Source organism: Montipora capricornis, chromosome 13, assembly GCF_036669925.1.
Source record: "Montipora capricornis isolate CH-2021 chromosome 13, ASM3666992v2, whole genome shotgun sequence".
Lineage (NCBI taxonomy): Eukaryota > Metazoa > Cnidaria > Anthozoa > Scleractinia > Acroporidae > Montipora > Montipora capricornis.
Window position 1 is genome coordinate 11,701,932 of NC_090895.1, and position 21,690 is coordinate 11,723,621.

The 21,690-nt window shown below is 40.1% G+C and overlaps 1 protein-coding gene across 2 annotated transcripts in view; it reads right to left on the bottom strand.

The window, feature by feature from the left end:
* Nucleotides 1–21,690, bottom strand: part of LOC138028806 (gamma-tubulin complex component 3 homolog) — a 119,488-nt gene that overhangs the window by 58,136 nt on the left and 39,662 nt on the right. For both annotated transcript variants that reach the window (XM_068876429.1, XM_068876431.1), the window contains exons 9-10: nt 10,008–10,102; nt 545–616 (exon numbers count right to left, since the gene is read on the bottom strand). In XM_068876429.1, coding sequence (XP_068732530.1) covers nt 545–616; nt 10,008–10,102 — 167 coding nt within the window. The remainder of the gene's footprint in view (nt 1–544; nt 617–10,007; nt 10,103–21,690) is intronic.

A 21,690-nucleotide genomic window follows, 5' to 3' on the forward strand; every position in this document is an offset into this window, starting at 1 on the left:
TTGCAGACAACATTTTTTTGTGTTTCTTAGGGTCCCCTTAACACATCTAGGTAGGTGATTTGCTTTCACCATAAAAATCCCACGGGATTACATATGCAACCTGACTAATGAATAAACAAGGCCATGGCTATGAAAAAAGATGGGGTAGACATCCATGAGTCTAAAGGAGATATAAATTTTTGCAGGCTAGCAAGAGGAGCCTGCAATCCGAATCTCAATGTTGATAGGTATTGTGCAAGCGTGTCAAGAACGTAGTGAGATTCAAACTTTAATTTTTTAAGTGTCTAATCTCCTCGGGCTGTATCACTAATTGGGGACACTGTAACTTGAAATTAACAAATCAATTTGCAAATCATATCAAATTTTGGTTTTTGATACGAAATTGATACAGATGATACATAAAATGGATAAATATATAAGTGGACAACAACAAGACATGTGCTGAGAAACAAAATACAGTAATTTAAAATCGGACAAAATTAATGTGTTGAAGTTATGTTGAGAAATAATGAGTTCTATTTTATCATCATCTTGTTATACTGACCTCATTATACAAATCATCCAGTTCACCCTCATAAATCCAACGATTGAGAATAAGACGGATAGGATGAGAAACCTTTGGGAAAACAAGAATGAACTCTCGTTAAAAGCAAGCAAGTAAACTGCCTGGGATACAGTACATGTTGAAGGTTATTCGTTTTAGTTAATTTTATTTTTAACTACAGCTGTACTGTGTGTTAATTTTTTGAAACTAGGTCATTGTTGTTAAGTATGTAAATTTTTCTCAAACCGGGTAAAGTTTTTCTCTCAGGTGCTATCAAAGACCAAAAAATTTTGGTTATCAGGGTCAAATGCTCAGCTTAGGTTTTTGGGTTACTGAGCACTTATTTTGAATGGTTAGCATTCTTGTAAGGTTAGGGAAACTGCCTGCATTAATTTTTAGGAATTAGGGTTAAGCTCTCAATTTAGTGCCTAAGGTTATGCATTGTCTTATTTGAAACAATTAGCATTTCAGGAGGTGTATGACAAGTGCAGACCACATACTGCACACTGTCCACAAATGTAGCGGATAAACAGTATTTAAGTCTAAGTGTTACATCTTACCCCTCGCATTGCTAAGCCCCAGCATGCTTTGGGTGTGTATAGACTTTGTGTGCTTCTAACTTGGTGTCAGCAAAGGGGGATTAACTGTTCGGCCACTGTTCTAGGAACATGGAAAATTTAGAAAAACTTGTCATGGCGCCCTCATCGGCACACAGCATTGCAGCAGCCACACTACCGAAATCCTCAACTTTGGGAGATCCACGACAGAACTGTGAAACGTTCATTCAGTTGTTCAAAGATTGGTGTGAGCTCAATAGATGGTACAGTAGGGAGCCATTGCCACCTCCTACCAAAGAAGGAGGGAACCACCACCAACCGGGCCAGTGTGGCAAGCAAAAGGTAGAGCTATGGCAGCTTTTAACCCCGCCATAGCTGGCAACAAAGGACTCCAAAACCTCGTGCAAGGCTTTCAGCTGTGAGAGGAGGAACGGAACGAACCAGAGATTATTCTCAAACATTTGAAGGAACATTTCACAGCGAATGAAGGAGTACTGATGGAGAGAACCAAATTTGCCCAAATGAAACAAGAACCTCATGAATGGGAAGGAAGAGTTAAAGAACAAGGTAGGAGGCTAGATTATTGTGCTAATTGCAAGGACCAGCTACTTAGAGACAAATTCATATCAAGAATCAACAAGGAGAGACTTATGTCAAAACTACTGGATAAGGGTCACAGGGGTAAAGCAACTAAAGAAATTGCCCCATTTAAAACAGTGTTGCAGATAGCTAGGAACTTTGAACAATGTGAAAAGGCAAAAGCAGTAATGCAGCAAGCCAAAGGTCCCACTGAACAACTAAACTATGCAGGAGCAAGGAAACCCCCTATATCAGAGAAAAACTGGCCCAGGGGTAAAGTCAATCCAGTTGCCAGGGCAAATTATGTATTTGTCAGTATTGTGCAGGGCCATATCACTCCCTCGCTCTATATGGCCAGCTTCAAACAGGCAAAGCTGGGCTGTGGGAGAATCTATCTGACATTTTGCTTGGGCATATCGAATGGTAGGCTCGATTTCCAGCCGTTTTGTGAGTGCGGTTGTCCTCCTCCCAACTACGGCTGGATCACTGGTCTGTAGAGCTTGTCCGTGACGTCACATCCGCTTTTTATGCAAATTAAATATTGTCGCACCCGAGCAGCGCGGGAAAAAATGGCGGAGGTTGTGACTCCGGAAAAAACCTGTTCGGTCCTCTTTTTCTTCACGTCAAAAATGTGCTGTATGTGGTAGTTTTCTGGATGACCCAAGAAAGAGGGTAAAACTGAAAAAAGACCTTGCTTTAAAGCTGCAGGAAATCGTTGCTAGCAAGAACCTGGACCCGGAATAGGTTGACTTTGACTTTATTGATATGGAAACTTGAGGCCCAAAATACATTTTGTCGTGTATAAATCTTTACAGTAACAAACGACAATAAAAACATTCAAATCAATGAGCCTTTTATTTTCAAGCAGCAAACGTGACCATCGGCTACTTCCCAAAAACGACTCCAGAGACCCAAACATGACCTGAAATAAACCGGCCTCAACTCCTTTTTTGATATCTTCGTCATTCTGCTCCTCGCCAATAAATGCTGCTTTTATACCGATTGAGGTGAGGAACCTGACTTGGTCCTGCATGAGTGAGTTAAACGGAGATATGACCAAAGCACAACTAGAATGGATTGGCTTCCGCAGCTCATCGACGATGAGTGGAAAAGATTGAAAAATCAAGGATTTCCCGGAGCCCGTAGGCTGTAACACTAGAACATCTTTCCCTTGAAACAAATTAATAATGGCTTCCAGTTGTGTTTCTCTAAATTTCTCAATATGAAATCGCTCTAACACACACTTTACAGAAGAAGAAAATTCACGGGCACTAATATCCGCCATGTTGGATAGACGAGTGACAGAATTGACCAATCACAGGGAAGCCTGCTCGATTTGAGCAGGCTTGGCTGTGATTGGTCAAAAAATACAATGTGTAGACCAGTGATCCAGCCGTGGTGTGGGGCGAGGAACGCGGGCTCACAAAAAGGCTGGAAATCGAGCCTAATTGAATGGGAGCACCCCCTTAAGTCAACCCTTTCGAAGTCATGAACACCAAACACCAAACAACAAGCACACAACCAAGCTGCCACTTTACAGTAAGTGAGGAATGTGAAGATTATGGAACTGGCCTCTATGAGGTGGATTTGATACCCAAAAAGTACCGGTATGCCCAATATGTACTTAATACAGCAGAACAACAGCGGGGCACCAGGGTGGGTCGTAAGTTAAAACTGGGACTAACCAAGGACATGACTAAATCTATAAGGATACAACTGGACACCAATTCCACTTGTAGCATACTACCAGAAAACCTTGCCCTGTCACTGATTCCTTGTGGGAAGAAACTTGAGGATTTTGTTACACCAAGTAGAGCCACTTTGTTCGCCTACGATAACTCTAAACTCACACCCCTGGGTAAAGTAGAACTACTGGCCGAGACAGCAACAGGTTACCACCTCCTCACGTTCCATATTTTTCGAGATTCGCAAATACCTGGAAAGCTTCCTCTTTCGTCTGGCTCAGACTGTGTTCATCTGGGGTTAGTGAAAATGCAAATGAGGTCCATTCAGTTTCATCACCACTTAATCCTGTGAATGCCACTTAATGGCTGACAACTCCTGTCCCAGAGACATGCCTAGTCAACCAGAACCAATGTCATCCCCACACGTCTCAAACATTACTCATCCTAGCACAATGGGACAGGCCACACCTCCCACTCTAAAACTATGAAATGGGTTCCCTACCGTGAAACCAGTCCATGATGCCATTCACTGCCATCCCGTACCCAGGCATACCAAAATCAAGGAAGAGTTAAACACAATGGAAAGTGAAGGGAAGATATGCCGACAGTCCGAGCCCACAGCTTTGTGTAGTAACATGACAGTAAGAGCGACCAAGAACAAATTTAGAATCTGTTTAGATCCATCAAACACTATCAACAAAGCAATCCACATTACCACAATTAAGTGGGGCCAAGTGTTTCTCAGTTGCAGATTCAATATTTGGTTTCACCAACATTCTTCTAGACAATAAATCCAGCTTGGCCACCACCTTTCACACCCCATTTGGTTGCTATTGGTGGCTGCGTTTTCCTTATGGTGTCTCAAGTGGCCCTGAGGAGTATCAAGCAAGACAACAAGAAGCCCTTACCGGACTGAAAAGGGTGTGCAACATTGCAGATGATGTCCTCATTTATGGGTGTGGATAAACACATGAGCAGGCTGAGAAAGATCATGATGAAAATCTTTATCATTTCGTGGTACGTAAGCTGAATCCAGCCAAGAGGGATTTTAAAACCCAAAAAAGTGATGTTCATGGGGTTCCAGCTCAGCCCAGACAGAGTCAGCCCATCACCCTCCACGGTCGAAGCAATCACAGAAATGTCCAAAGCCTCAGACCAACACGCTGTCCAGCGCTACTTGGGTATGCTTAACTTTCTGGTAAGATTCTGTCCCAAACTGAGTGATATAGTGAAACCCTTAAGAGACTTGACCATAAAGACATCCCACGATAAAGCTTTTGTAGAGTCCAAAAAATCCCTCATCACTCATGCCCCTGTCTTGCGGTACTTCAATCCTCAATTGCTTGTCACCCTTCAGGTAGATGCATCTGCTACTGGAGAGGATGGAGCCCTCCTCCAAGATAATCAACCAGTGGCGTTTTACTCAAACACCCTAACGGCCACAGAACAAAGACATGCAATTATTGAGAAAGAATATCTTGCAATATGCTTAGCATTTGAGAAATGGGACAGTCTGCTTTACGGAAAGTCAGATATCACAGTTGAAACAGACCATCATCCCCTTGAAACAATTTTTAAGAAACCCCTTTACAAAGCATCAAGGCATCTGCAAGCCATGTGCATGAGGCTCCAATGATGGTCATTCGTTGTGAACTACCAGAAAGGAGCACATCAAGTCATAGCCGACACTCTTTCAAGGGCTCTTCGTCCTCGGCACCCTGAAACCAATCTATGTGTGTGTGCCCAATACGCTAATCAAGCCCATAAAGAGCCCATGCTTAGCCATGATATTCCAGAACGACCATGGTCATTAATTAGCCAAGGTATCCTAATGTGGGAAAGGAAACTGTCATGTCTTTGATTTGAACGGCATGTTTTGGAATGATGCATAAATGTTCAATGTGTATTGGCTGCTGGCCCAAAATACCACAACTCCTCCCCACTAGCTAGTGCATGCAATATGGTAACTAATATAGTTCTGAAAATTGAAATCAAACACAACACGCTTATTGAAATAAGCACAGTCTTAATGTCACTTCAAGGTTCATAAATCCAGCCTAGCTGGGGGCTTCTGCACTCGGACTGGATATCATTTAACAGGAACAGGGTCAGTCACAGGCTCACTCAAATTTGGTGGACTGCTAGCTGCATGGTCAGCCACTAAACTTGGTGGCAGAACATCAGTCTCCATGTGGCTGGCTGTTGTCTGCTCCCTGGCTTCGGTCACTGGGTCCCCACAGCTCTCAACGTGGATTGGATGTTGCGGCACCACCCTTCGTGACAGTTAGGTCTATCTGCCGGTTGCTTATCTTCAAGTGGAGATCGGATTTCAGCAAGTCCAGTCGAGTACGTAATCGTCTTCCCAAAAATAGCTGAGATGGCGCTCCAGTCGTTGAATGGCGGGTATTCCTGTAAGCTAGCAAGAACATTGTACTTTTCATGGCTGATTTGAAACTCTGTACACAACGCTTGGCTAGACCATTACTAGCAGGATGGTATGGAGCTGATGTCAGATGTTTGATCCCATTTCTCTTGAGGAACATCTCAAACTCTTCAGATTTAAAATGTGGACCATTGTCACTCACTAACTGGGACGGCACGCCATATCTTGCAGTTCTGCAGTTTCTCAATGGTTTTCATTGAGGTCGTGGTGTCCATTTTCTCTTCTTCCAACCATCTAGAATGAGCATCCACGACAATCAAAAACATACAGCCAAGGAAGGGCCCGGTGAAATCAATATGGATTTGCTGCCAAGGCGACGATGGTCATTCCCATGGATGTACAGGTGCTGTACTAGGTTCAGCCTGCATTAGCTGGCATCAGGAGAATGTCCTTGCGGTTTCTTCAATTTCCTTGTCGATCCCTGGCCACCAGATGTAGCTTCTAGCTAGGGCCTCTATCTTCACCACTCCTAGATGTCCTTGATGAAGTTCTACAAGCACTTGTGGACAAAGTTCTGGGGGCACTATGACGCTGATTCCCCACATAAAACCGCCTCAATGTACTGTTATCTCATCCCTGCAAGTGTAGAAGGGGTTGAGTACAGGAACGTGGCTGCTTAGCCATCCTTTAGTCACCATCTCATGTACTTGACTCAGTACAGGGTCCCTTTGGGTTTCTCTTTGTACCATGTTAACTGTGACTGGTAATGGCTCAAACTGCATCGTATTGAAAACAATCACTGGATCCACAACTTCTTCTGCGCTCTCTTCAGTTTTCAGAGGCAGCCGGGAAAGGCCATCTGCATTGCTATGCACTTTAGTGTTCTTGTACTTGATTTTGTAGTCATAGCCAGCCAGAAATAATGCATAGCGCTAAAGTCTGGCTGCTGTAACCACTGGAATGCTCTTGTGTGGATGAAAGATGGATGTTGGTGGCTGCTGATCTGTGAACAGTGTGAAAGATCTGCCAAACAAATACACATGGAACTTCTTGACTCCCCAGATTATCACCAAAGCTTCTTTGTCAATTTGCACATACCCTTGCTCAGTTTTTGTGAGTGTCCTGGAAGCAAATGCAATGCATCACAAGCAAGCCTCAGTGGCAGACTGGGGTCATAATGTGTTAATACTTGCTCTGAGGTGATCATTTCTTTCAACTGTGGAATGCTGTTTTGCATTGTTCCGTCCATTTCCATTCATTTGACACTACTGTTGACAGATCTAGGGAGTCAGGGTGGCTCAGTGGTTATCTATCAGGCCTCCCACCACTATGAGCTGGGGTTCAATTATGGCCTCGGCCAGCATGTGAACTGAGTTTCAGTCGATCTCAACCTGACTCTAGGGTTTTTCTCCGGGTACTCCGATTTTCCTCCCTCATCAAAATCGACTCACAGCTAATTAACATCTAGCTGTGGTGCTGTGCTCCAACATCAAACATGGACTGTATAGCGGCAGCCAGAGGCGCCTTTGTATGCTTTCAGCCCAATGTCGTGAGCCGCGCCCTTCGCAATTCAGTCCTCGACTGCAAGTAAGGGTGATTAGCACTAGCAACATTTATTTATTTATTTATTTTTATTTAGATTGGGCAAGAATCTGTTGTAGTAATTGACTAGCCCAAGAACGACCTCATTTCAGCTACATTGCATGGGCGAGATGCTTTCAAAACTGCTTCCACTTTCTCTGGTGACTTGTAGAGACCATGACTGTCAATAGCATGTCCACAGAAGATTATCTTCTCCTAGAAAAACTCACACTTTGTCTTGTTTGCTCTTTACCCATGAACCTGCAACCGACATAGGAGCAAGGATGGCACTGTCGGTTAGTGCGCGGCCTTGGTGCAAGAGGTCCTGAGTTCGATTCCCGGATCTCGCATCCTTGTTTCGACATCTTTCCTTTCCATGTAGCTAAGTACCTTTAAATACCCATAAAACAGAGCACTGATGGAGACGGAGGGGGGGGGGGGGGGGGGGGAATGAGCGCACCGTCATCGACCTCAGGTTTGGCAGTTGAATTACTGTTAAGAGTTATTGACGTTAAATATGGTTACTTTACTTTACTTTTACTTTTGACATAACACTTCTTCTAGGTTAGCAAGATGCTCTTCATCATTCTTTCCAGTGATGATCATATCATCAAGGATACAGCTTGGTCCAGACGTTCCTTCTGAAAAAAGGAAAGGAACTTTATTTAAGTGTCTAGTCTTTCTAGCGAAGAAGCACTAATTGGGGACACTGTAAATTGTGTCAACTGACACTTGATCAATGGTGCGCTGCCAGATAGCAGGTGCAGAGGTAATGCCAAACACTAGTCGGTTGTACTGAAACAGTCCCATATGGGTGTTGATAGTGAGGTATTTCTTTGAATCTTCTTCCATCTCTAATTGGTGATATGCTTGACGGAGGTCAATCTATGAGAATTTCTGCCCACCAGCTTGTAATCACGGAAAAGCCTGATGGAACCATCTTTCTTGGGGACAGGAACAATCGGTGTGGCCCATTCACTCAACTACACTTTAGTGAGAATACCTTCATTCTGGAGTCTCCGCAGTTCTTCCTCCACCTTCGGCTTTAATGCATAAGGCATTGGTCTTACTTTGAGGAAGCTTGCTTGGCTGTCTTCTTTAAGAGTTAACTTCGCTTTGGCTGAAGTAAATGTGCCCATTATCTTCAAAGACATCTGAATACTTGGCTAGCATAACATCCAAACGCTCCACAGGACTTGAGGTGAAGCCTGCAGTGACTTGATAGAACACCAGTCTAGGCGTAGCTTGCCTAGCCAATCTCTTCCCATTAGAACAGGTCCAGCAATTCTCCTTGGTTTTGGTAATCCACTGGTACTTTAAGCACTTCCACTGGCATAATGTTTTCCCCAATGTAGGTTTTCAAAAACAGTCCAGTTTTGTGAAAGGGAAGCCTGCTAAATTTCTGTTGGTAGAGGTCAACAGCCGAACCTGTGTCCAGTTCCATCTTAAGGGGTTTACCATCAACATCCAAATTAACCCAGATAATTATCATTGCTCTGTTTCCTCACATTGTGTACCTCGAAAGAGGTTAAGATGTCTTCATAAGCATCAGCATCAACATCAACATCAACCTCAACAGCATGTACCTCAGAGTTTTGGGTTAGTTGTTTGGGCTTGCCTTGCTGTTTGGAACGACAAAATCTCCCTGGATATGGCCTTGTTTCCCACAGTGGTGGCAAGTCTGGTCATTGTAGAAACAATTGTGTGCCATGTGTGTGTTTCCACCACAGTGGTAGCAATAGGGGGTGGCCGCTGGTTTTGCTCGTGTTGTTTTGTTGCTTTCAGTCAACTTGTCAACGTGAGGGCCTGGGTTGAGCTCACTTTGTAATTTTGAAGCATCGCGGATGGCAGTTTCCATTGCCACAGCAATGTCCACAGCTTTGGAGTACTTCACATTGGCTTCTGACAGCAATTTCTTTTGGATCTGCATATTCCGAAGTCCACAGACCAGTCTGTCTCATAGTGCTTTATTTAGTTTTCCGCCAAAATTGCAGTGTGTCGCAAGCTTCCTAAGCTCGGCCATGTAAGACAAAATGCTCTCTCCTTCATGTTGATTTCTCTTGTAGAAACAAAATCTTTCCGCAATTTCCAAGGGTTTCGGGCTCAAATGCTCCCGTAGCGTAGTAACTATTTGTTGAAAGGACCTTGAAGCTGGCTTCTCCGGTGCAAGAAGATCCCTCAGCAGAGTGTAGGCTTTCCCACCGATCAAGCTCAACAAAGTTGGCACTTAATGGTCATCATCGATGTCATTCGCCAAGAAAAATTGTTCTACTTGTTCCACGTAGGTTTCCCACTTCTCTTTTGTGTCATCAAAACTCTCTATCTTCCCAATAGCAGTCATAATTTCTTGAATCCCATCCTCGTCGCCACTGTCATGTCTTTGTAGGATAAAAATACAGGGCAATACTTGAAGTTCACTTCAAAGCCACATGCAAAAATTTCAGCCTAAATTGAGCAAAACTGAAAAAAATGGCCATAAGATCATTTAGCATAGGAACACACCCAGCCTTTTACATGGTGTTCCTATCTTTTAAAGAACCCTGAGAGATGTAAACTTACGTGAAACAATTTACTGGTGCCTGTGCAACAATCACGTATTGTTAAACCCATTAATAATAACTCACATTAATTCTCTAATGTATTATTGCAATAATCATGATCATAGACCCATGTCTTACCAAATTAAGGATGTGTCGGACAAGTGATTTCACAAACGGATCACCGTGCTGCATATTAGAGTAAAGTGCAGATAACAAGGCACCTCCCTTCTTTCCTGAGGAGAGAGTTTATGAAAGACAAGTTAGCTTAAAATAGAACTAAAATTTCAATTTAATATGCAGTTGCACAGGTGTACATGTGGGGCGGCAGAAGTCCAAGGACATCCAAGGAAATTTCATAAATAAATACAGTGATGATGACAATTTGGCTGTTGACTTAAACTCATGTACATGTACATGTAGAAGAACCCAAAAGGACACAAACACTTTTTGATCAAATCCAATACAGTCAAATTATAAGGGAATCTTTTATTAACATGTGAGTTTGCGCATAGAAGGTATCCTGTATTTACAAATTAACTTCAGAAGGTAAAAGAACATATGAAACTTAATTAAATCTCCAATTTTACTCCTTTTACAGTAGCTTTGATAAGGGTAACTTGACAGTTTTTTTTTTATTAGAGCCCTGATAAGCCAGGACCAATAGGCTTGATTATTTACATGAACTCAAAAATGCGGATTATAAAAATATTGCAGTCATACAATTTCCTGAGGACAATTTTGGCAAGACTTGATTGCTTAATTTCTAATTTGATTGAAAGGTACTGCACATAGATGTCACAAGCAAATTGCATTGGTATGTTGGGAGACATTAGCCCCCAAAGTATCACATTCAAATATACTAGAATTCAGGTCAGTGTGACGGTCTTTCGTTAAACACATGCAGAGATTTTATAAAACGCAGGTATTCTCTTGGGAATATTATAATCCGCTTTTGACTCGAAACATTCTGATAGTTAGCCGATAAGACATCTACAGTATTTACATATCTCGTGCACATTTCAAGCTTGACGTGTAAATCTACGCTAACCAGGCTTAGAAAAGTTGAAGACCTCTAATGTCTAAAACTTCAAGTTTAGTCTACAATTTCCTAATCTTCCTCTTGTGCGGGTGTTTTGTATATTTTATTTGTAGTTTCCTCTTCGGCAGAATGATTCTGCCTTTTGACCAATCATGAAATTGTTTACAGAGATCATATCAACAACAGATGGAACCGTCCAAAGTTAACCAATGAAAAGAGGTCTTTCTGATCAATTTCAATTAACACATACATCCTCTGGTGTTTATTTTAAGCACAGCTATAACCTACCAGAATACAGCCGGGGCCTTCACCACAAACTTAAAATCGTACAATCGGTTTTTTAATTTGTTCAATTCCATGTATAGCGTCAAATTTTCTTCAATTATATAGTCATTTATTTCAAACTGCAATTCACCTCCTTTGCTTGCACATTTTGTCATTGGTATGCTTGCTGTGATGGTCTGAAAGAGCACTCCATTTGATTTTGCTAAACACATGCAGAGATTTCATCAAAAGAAGATAGGAATATCTCGCTTTTGACTCAAAACATTCCAATAGTTAGACATCTACAGTATTTACATATCTCGTGTTGTAAATTCATGCTCACCACGTTTGGAAAAGTCAAAGACCTCAAATGTCTAAAATTTCAAGTTTAGTGTACAATTTCCTAAACTTGTGTGTATGTTTTACTCATAATTTTTGTATATTTTTTTTACAAGTGGTTTCCTCTTCGGCGGAATCATTCTGTTTTTCGACCAATCATCAAATTGTTTATATGTGTACATTGTATCTTTCGTCCTTCCACCACAAAGTCTCACAACAATTATGCTTGCTCTTTTCCTTTCATTTTCCTTTATAATGAAGTTTAAAACAACAAAAACCAGTGACACTGACCGGTTTGAATAAATGAATCTAGAATGTTAATCTTAGGGTGCTCTGCTCTCCTTTTCGCAATGAACCGAATACATACACTGTAAAAGGAATTATTCCTCGTTAAACAAAAGGGCCATTGCGTGAATGTAATACTTTTCCAAACGGTGGCGACTATTTAAAAAATACTATAGAAATTAAGAACATCGGCGATCAGACAAATCAAAGTGGCATATACATAAGTAAAACAAATGCATTAAATTTACTCTACATACATGCAAAGGCTTTGGCCAAAAACTTATTCTGTTTATATTAAAATTAATTGACAATTAACTATATAAACATTTATATACTGAAATTCAATTTAGCCATAAAGTAACGGCTAAGTTTGTCATCTGTAATATACAAGGCCCCTTACTTGGCCGAAAATTAACGGCTAAGTTTGTTCTCTGTAATATGCAAGCCTTGAAGAAAGTAATGGTTGCAGTACAGTACCCATGTGATTGTACGTGACAGCTCTGGCACCTAATCAACAAGTTCCATTCTAGTGAATTCCCAAACCTTGTCACACTTGCTCAGAATGCCCTGACATCTACTGTACACACTGCCGGCTGTGAAAGGGCCCAGCTTTTCAGTTCAAAATAACATCTTGACTCCATTAAGATATCGTCTAACAGTTGATGTCCAGCACAAATTGATCAGAGTCAAGCTTGGCCCAGAGAGAGTTAAATTTAATTTTGATGATGTGCCTGGAAAAATGGTGCAAAGGGTAGGACAGGCGGATCTATGAGCTCAGATTTAAGAAATAGATTTTGAGATGCCCCCAGCTCAAAGTTGTTCATGATTTGTATGTATTTGTATGTGTTATTCATACATGTAGGTACAACTCATATAATGAGGAGTGTGGGACTTGCTGGATTTTGGCTGTGTGAGTCCCTGGACTCACTACCGCCATTTTCTAGATGGATCACTGCAAGGCCCCTTATTTAGCCGTAAATTAACGGCTAAGTTTTTCGTCTGTAATATACAAAATAAATAACAAACCCCCCCGTTTTCCATGGCTTTAATTCACGGTCGTTAGAAAGCGTTGCTGAAAGCCCCGCTTGAAAATAAGCATGGCAGCGCCATTCGTCACACTTTGCACATGCAGCCAAACTCAACTAACAACAAATTCAGTTCTGTGTATCCTAGACAAAATGATCGCAAGCGAGCGGTTCCTGCTGTGCAGTATTTTTGCTCACAAGTCCTGAAGAAGTGAAGAAGCAGAAGAAGCAGTTTCTACAATGCATAATTTTTGTAAAGCTGACATCTGCCGAATCTCTGGTATCTACAGCTGTAGCCATAGACTGTGGCAGAGAAGCAAAGTTTTATTTACCTTGTTGTATAATTTAGGGTTAACTGATCATGCACTTCTCTGATGTTTTGAGAAACACAAAATAACAGGAAGTGCAAAACAGAATGGGTACATTCGGTGAATAAAAGGAATATATCCTCCGTTAAAGAAGAGGGTTACTGATATTGAACGCACTATTAAGGTCGTCATAAGATAGTGAACAACCTTTTACATTACATACAATTGCTCATAATGCTGCACACCAAGCAAAAAACAACATTTTGTGATAATATCTTTGTCTTTTTGTCAGATATTTAAAACAGAGCTTTCCAGAGGAGTATAGACCGAATGCATAAATGGCGGCCAAAAAAATATTCTTTTGTTTATGTGATAATAAGACTCACTAGCCTCGCTCTCAAGCAACATTTCTTTTGTATTTTGTGCATGCAAACGAGGCTAGTGAGGCTAATTAGCACATAAACACAAGAATATTTTTTTGGCCACCATTTATGCATTTGGTCTATTGTTCTTTGGTTTGGCTTGGTTTATCGTCCCTGTGGGTTGAGTTTTCGGCGAGTAGTTTAATTAATTCACTTACATGTTAACTCGATTAGATTGGTGTATCCTTTTCTTCACTGAAAAAAAAATTGAAACGCAAATACTGCATGATAAGCGCTTATTGATCGTAATAATATACTGAGTTGGTGATCCTAATGATACTTGAGTTCAGTGGAGAAATCATTCAGTGGTGTGGTAAATTGGTAAAAAACCTCCATTACCGAGAAGAGTTACCTATAGCCGCAATGTTGAGTATCAAGTTTCAGAAATCTGACCAGAAGGTATCGTCCTGTTTTCCAAGAGGAACCATGTCAGATCAGTTAATATCGGTAAGGCAGGTTAACTTTCCCTACAAATATCCGGCAATCATCAAAGCACTGTTTTTCATCGGTGTTCATGAATTTTTATCATCACGCAGCTTACGTTCTCAGACAAGCAAGTGGGTTCCTTCTTGGAAGAAATGGGGTGTATATCGAAGGGCAATTGGCCCTACTAGATATTGTGAGTAGATTTCTCTTGAATGTGTACATGTATTTATACTTCTACATGATAACATACCGGTAATATCTCACGCAATTGTGGAGGGGGGGAGGGGGTGAGTTCTTTTTATAAAATGGATTATTTTTAAGCTAATGCTCTATTCTAAGCAATTTTTATAATGGATGTACTCAATCCTTTCTATTTTGTACCTATATTTAGGCCAGACCACAGATGGTAAGTTAGTTTCAGCCATTTGGTATGGTGGCAACTTACTGACTGTTACCTGTCAACTTGTAAGGGACTACGTGGTGGTCATGGCAGTGGATTTCATAAGACAACAGCCAGCCACCACAGACAGCCTGATTGCGAACCAGGCATCGACAAACATCTCAGAAACGCCTTCTAGTACAACAGTTCACTTTCCATTATATTGCTCGTGGCTTTACATGTCAGGCACATTATTTCAATTTTCATCTCTCTATTCACTGGTGAGCACTCAATATAGCCCTGTAGAGACATTTCACTAGACATTTCATCGACATTAATGAACGATAAGCTTTTTAGCATTATGCTCAAAAAATGCCCATTGTGCTGGCATAATGCTTGATGCTCTAATGACTAGCATCACCAAAAAATTGCTCCGACTGTTAGAAAAGAAAGAAAACATCCAACCGGTAAGAAAAAATTCCTCCTTGACGATTAACTGGTTGACCACATCAGACTTGTAGAGGAAGCTGTAGAGTATAACAGTATTACTATAAGTAACCCTGCAAATGAAGACAAGCCTGTCATACAGCAATCTCCATGATCACGCCGGGTGAAATAAGGATTCGTCATGATTTATCTTTCTGACTTTCCGAAGCTCACACCCACGATCATCAAATGACACCACTAACCAGTGTTACATGTACTTTTCTATAGGCTAAACTGGTAAAAGAAGCAAAACAATCAAGCAGAGGAAAGAAGCCCGCCCATCAAAAAGGAGCACAATGGAATAATTAAGACAGAAGGAAAGGGAATTTTTAAAGAGTCTAACTAATCAAGAACTTGTCAATTTGTTTTAGTGTGTGGGTGTGTGTGTGTATGTGTGACTGCCTTCAAAAAGGCGGCATCCTTAAAACTGGTGTGCGACAAATGCATCGGACAATCTTTTATCCCCAAAATAAAGTGAAAAGAACCCATAACTGCATTGCTGTACATTTGTTTTAACGCAAACTTCATGAAACCGGTGTTCCGTGACATATTCCACTTTGCCGGGCTCAGACTTTTCGTTGTCTCATAAATTAATTCAGTTGACAGCTTCAACAATTCTGAGATGGCATGCCTAGAAACCGGATCTGGTTGTTGCTGTAAATAACGGCAAATTAAATTCCAAGCAACTTCAAAACCTCTAGGGAAGGACTAGTGAAGGTTGTAAAAACTTAAAATTTCATTTGCATCACAAATATGACAACATAAAACACAAATCAATCCTACAATAATGCATTTTTGAAAGAGGCATAAGACAGCATCTCAGCTGCCTTTCTCTGCAATTGCCCAATAAATCAAAAAGGAGAAATTTCTCCTCAGGCAATAACAGACCATCGATTAGTGGCTTTGCGCCACTTTAAGGTGTACGTGACGTACCAGAAAACAGAATGCACCCAAGGATGCTATGAAGAGCGGCACGAATATTTTTGCCCTCAAAATACTGCAAAGAGGTCTGAATAGGAGCTTCCTGTTTGTCATTGTCACAGTGTATAAAATATGGTAAGGTTTAGTATTCTCCACTGGGCTGTGTTACCAACTGGCTGTGTATAAATATCATATTACATGGCTTTTTATATCACACATTTTCGCACTGCATTTCACACCAGCATGAACAGTACACCCGGTCAGGCCCTCAATCTTTGCACCATGATTCAGGCAAATCAGATTGAATTGAACGATTTAGTACAGGATTTTCGATGCATGTATTTTAAGCACCAAAAGAACTCGAAGGGGCCCAAATTAACAGCAACCTTGTGTAAACTGCAGTAGCTGCTGAAACAACAGTTACCTCGCAAACGCCACAAGATGAAACGTAAAGGAAGCCTATCTACTTCAAATGAGCAGAGGATTGTGGTAGGAAAAGCAGGAAAAAGTGACTCGGGTAAGTAACAACCATCCTTTAAAAGCCTACTATACTTACATGTAAGACTGTTTTTTTAAAAGACAGTGTCTCCGGCGAATTCATAGGGTTGTTGGAAACAATCAAACATAAACACACACACAAGAGAAGATGAACCTTTGAGCTGTTTGACCTTCTCCGACCTGGTGAGAGGAAATTTCCGCTTGATATGTACACATCAGATACCAGTAGGTAAGTAGATGTCAGTGAGAAAATCTTTATGCCAACATAGCTAGCAAGATGTTTCGAGTGAAAACGAAGAAAACCACTGCGTTCATTCAACATCATTCAATATCATGTAACCCTCTTTGTGTCACATAAAATGCTAGTTTGGGCCATCACATCCCGTGAATACAACAGACAAAGTAAGTGAGATGAATTTGCAAATTGAGTTTGGAATTTGTTCGAAAATTTGACCAAAATTAGACGACTCGGATAGGTCCGGATCGAACAAATTGAAACCATACAATAGGACTTATGAAAAGGTTGTGAGTGACTTCGAAATTCTATGAGAGGATGCGACGAATTTGCCAGTGCTCTGGTTTCGGGTAGGTTGGACTGTGTGTAAAATGAACATCCGAGGAGGTGTTAATTGAATAGATAAGAAAGACTTCTTACGTACTGTTACATACTGTTCTGTTGTTGATATGATCTCGGTAAACAATTTGATGATTGGTTGAAAAGCGGAATCATTCCGCCTTAGAGGAAACTACAAATAAAATATACAAAAATTACGAGTAAAACACACACACACAAGTGGCAGTTAAGCAAATTGTACACTAAACTTGAAATTTTAGACATTTGAGGTCTTTGACTTTTCCAAACCTGTTAATTACACAAGCTTGATATGTACACGAGATACATAAATACTGTAGATGTCTCATCGGCTAACTATCGGAATGTTTCATATTATATTCCCAAGAGAATATCTGCATTTGATGAAATCTCTGCATGTGTTTTTAGCAAAATAGAATAAAAAGCTCTTTTGGACCATCACAGCAAGCACACCAGTAAGAAAATGTGCAAGCAAAGGAAATGAATTGCAGTTTGAAATAAACGACTGTAATAGAACAAAATTCGACGGTTCACATGGAATTGAACAAATTGAAAACCCGATTGTACGATTTTAAGTTCGTGACGAAGGCCCCGGCTGTATTCTCGTAGGTTATGGCTGTGCTAAAATAAACACCAGAGGATGTGTGTCAATTGAAATTGATCAGAAAGACCTCTTTTCATTGGTTAACTTGCAGACTGTTCTGTCTGTGGTTGATATGATCTCTGTAAACAATTTCATGATTGGTCAAAAGGCGGAATCATTCTGTCGGGAAAACCACAGTTGAAATAGACCCTCCTGATTGGTTTACAAGCAGAATATTTCGTAAAAAATAATCACATTCAAAAGTACAGATTTAAATGGAGATCTGTTTTGGGCAAAGCCACTGTAAAATTAATATTAATTTTTAATGTCTTTCTTTATCCTGCTCTCAAAACTCTCAAATTGTATTCAGCAGCTCCCCAAACCACAAACATTCAAACTGTCGCTGAAAAGCCCCAAAAGGGGAGTGTCAGTAACATACAGTACTGTGCAAAAAGAATGCAAACAAATTTCGCTACTTTTCGGTGAAATATAACGACATTTCGGGCGAAACGAATTTTCGCGCAAACTTCATCGAATTTTTGAAATGCCTATTGTTTCAGTAAAACCGAAAATTAGTGTAACTTTTGCAATGGCCGCGTAAAATTTAGAGCAAAATTTCGTTGCAACATGGCGAAATTTCGAGAGCTTATCGAAAATTCTCAGTGAGCATTTGCCTTTTACATTTAAGTTAACGTTCGAAAAAGGCCCATCAAAGCCTTCATAAGTGATTATCCCGGGAATTTGCGAGAGCCAATTCTTGTAAGTGACCAAAATTATAAACAATAGAGGGTGGTCGCTAACGGGAGCTTTCAGCGAAAGTCTCTGGGATTTTTAAATTATTATTGATGGTAGAAAAGATTATGTTCGGGAATGCACCTATTAAAAGCTGGATACTTCTTTCTTCATTTACGGGTATGGTCGCTTATGAGAGCTTTCAATTAGAGTTGAAGTGACATTTTTACCGGGGTTTTACTTTGATGGTCGTAACTTGACCTGGTCACTCACTGAGAGCTTCAACTGTAGTTGTTGAATAATATTATTTTAGTCATGGTTATTACCTGGACCAATATTCGATTTCTCATGATTTTTTTCTGCAATTTTTTCAGCTCTCACATCCCCAGTTTAAGGGAGGCTACGTACTTGCGATTTTCATCACGCGCTGGCAACACGACAAAATTTGAAAAAATCGCATCACCGATGCTAGCAAAAAACCGCTCGTGTGGGCGCGGCTTAAAACTTTCACAAGGTAGTTATTTACATGTATTACCCGCCTACAATATCTCAATTTGTTGAATGGTAAGCGATTATATTTTTTCTTTGCGTGATACTCGCGTGACTTGAAAACCAAGAATTGGATTTTTGGGCATGTAATCAAATCCGAAATGGCGTCGGTCAACAACGACAATTCAAATGCATTTCTTGACTTTACTGGTGCCTTAGACATCATACATGTAATATGACAGTTCCAGAACCAGATTTCAACCTAGAGGTTAACACCACTGATCAGGATTTGGCAGGAGTGATCATTTATCTAAGTGGAGGATAAAGGACTTGATGCGAGAAGAAAAGTGACCTTTTAAGCGTCGAAGTTAACTTTGAAGTTTGACTTCTTAATTCTAATCAACTATCAAAACGACAAGGGAGGGCATTACACTGTTATATCTTTTTATTTACAATTGAGTAAAGGAAAGGAAATCACTTGAAATGCATCTTTAAACAAAATATACCCTTACGGAGCTCAAGAATGGAACGTCACTTGGATAATTAAGACAGGGGGTGAAAATCATAAAAGCAAGGAGTAATGGACTTCGACAACAACTATCGCCTGTTGAGCCAAAATCAAAGTGAGCTGAATTTCTAATATTTTACCAAGTGTGCTGTTATGTAGAACACTGAAACCAAATGGAAAATTCTCTGGTAACTTATGGGTTCAACAAAGACAGAGAATGAAACAAACACCTTAAGTGGATCAGTGATCTCTGCACATGCAGTTTTCAGGTAAAATTAATATGAAATGTGACAGCCAAAAATTTTTTGAAAGAAAGATTGACTCTAATAGCAAATATGTTGTTTGTTTCAAAAAATCTTTCGCTGGAAAAGGTGGCCTTTATGACATCATGTTTTGTAATGTGTGAGCTTACAATGTAACTGGTTAGTTTTTATGGCAATTGTAAAGCATTTTGTCAAAATGTCAGGTTGGCGTCTTTCTGTTGTGTTAACTTAATTAATATACCATGCCTCGTGATTTCCACTCTCAAAATTACCTCCAGAACCTACTTTTTGCATAGAATAAGCTTTTAGAATGTCTTCCATGGTGATACTTGACGATGAAGAAACATTTTGTGAAAAAATATTTATAACCGGTCACATGCACAACTTGATCGCCTGAACTTGCCCGATTATGCCTAACATCTACTTGGCTTTTTGACATCCCATTGAAAAAAACTCATAAAATATTCGCAGACCGGTCGATTTCCCTGAAAGGGTGATTGCTAACGAATAGAGAAAGATTTTCACAATAACTAAAAGTTCCTGTGTTAAGCATGGAAATTCGACGAAGCAGTAAATGTGACTATAGATTTGTTGCGTGCGTTGCTATTTTTGTGTTTTGACAGATTTTGACAGAGAATAAATATCTACCGAATACGGATAGATCGTTAAAAATTCTTTATTTTAGCAGTTATTTGAACATAAAAGATGGAACGCTTGACAAGAAAGAATATTTTTGTTGATATTTGAAAGAAGCAAAATTTTGCCGGAATCAGGACGCGGTGAAAATGAGTTGACAAATTTGCATATATGTGTTGAAATGTGATACGCTAGGAGACAGGAATTTTATTTCTCAGACAAATGATTTTGTCATTGTAGTGTAAAATGAAGTTTACTTGGTAAGGCAACAATATTTCTTTAACATCCTGGTTAATCCAATTTATTGCTATCACTTACTAATGCAAAGATTGTTTACATGAAACTCACGCTTTTTGCGAGTTTTGAGCGTCATGAAATTATATCATTTGCATGACAATAAATCCCTTTACTCTCACACAAAAACATTCAGATAAGTAACAAACTTCATATTTACATGTATTAACCATTTCTCCTGCTTTTGTGCTTGTCAGCATTGTGATTTGCAATGATTCGCAAGTCTGCTTTTGTATCGCATAGATGTTCGGCTCATCCTCGGTGTAAAAACCTGTGAAACTCACAGGTGACGTAACACAAAGGAAAACAAAAGAGTAAAAAAACATCAAACAATAATGTAACCCTACCACGAGCTAACAAAACAAAGAAAAGTTTTCACAGGTTCTTACACCGAGGTAAACCCAGATGTTCATATTTTCAATTACATGGCCGCTCAACCTCGCGATTGTGTAAATAGTTCACCCTGAAGTCACAATAGATACGTTTCTCAGGAACCCAACAAAGAAGGCTTCCTGACCCGACAGATGAAATGCAAATATTCAGTTAAATATTACAACAAAATTAAAAAACCAAAGACGGAAGTTTCTTGGGTAAAAAATACATTGTTTTACTCTGAAAACAATGAACAATTCACATTCTTTCCCGTAGTTCATTCAGTTGACACAAGGTGATCACATGCACCTTTACTCAAGAGCGTGTTTGTTATCTTTAAACTGAATTTATTACCAAAGCTTAAAAAACTAAAAGATCTCAAAGTGGGACAGGATGTTACAAAATAATTAGGCCAAAGGGCCTCTGCTGGCGTGACACGTGGGTGACCCTCAAATGGTCTTAATGACCCCCCACTTGAAAAAAACTAACTGGAACCCTGCAGTTCAATACCTGCACCCAATTTAGTGCCTTCTGTTTTTGTGTAACACGTACCACAGGCAACCCAGTGTACGCTTTTATAGAGCGTCTTGTTAAAATGCGAAACGCTAATTAACCAACACTTTTATGAAATTTCAGTTTCAAGATTACAATATTTCGATTAGGTTCTTGAATTTTCGTTTCAGTACGTACGAACTCCAACCGAAATTTTGTTGTCAGATTAGTAAATTTGCATCCTGTATTCGAACTTTCATGCGGCTCAATTTCTTTGAACTTTCGGCAGATAATTCACACTTCTTCCCCCGAAATTTTGATGAAATTTTGCTGAAATTTCCAGAGAGAACAATAACCGAATTTGGTCGAAATTCGTTTGCATTCTTTTTGCACAGTACTGTATTGCATTATTGTAAACTGTGTCAAATTTCTATGCCGTGGATAGTGAAATGCTATCAAATGAGAAGT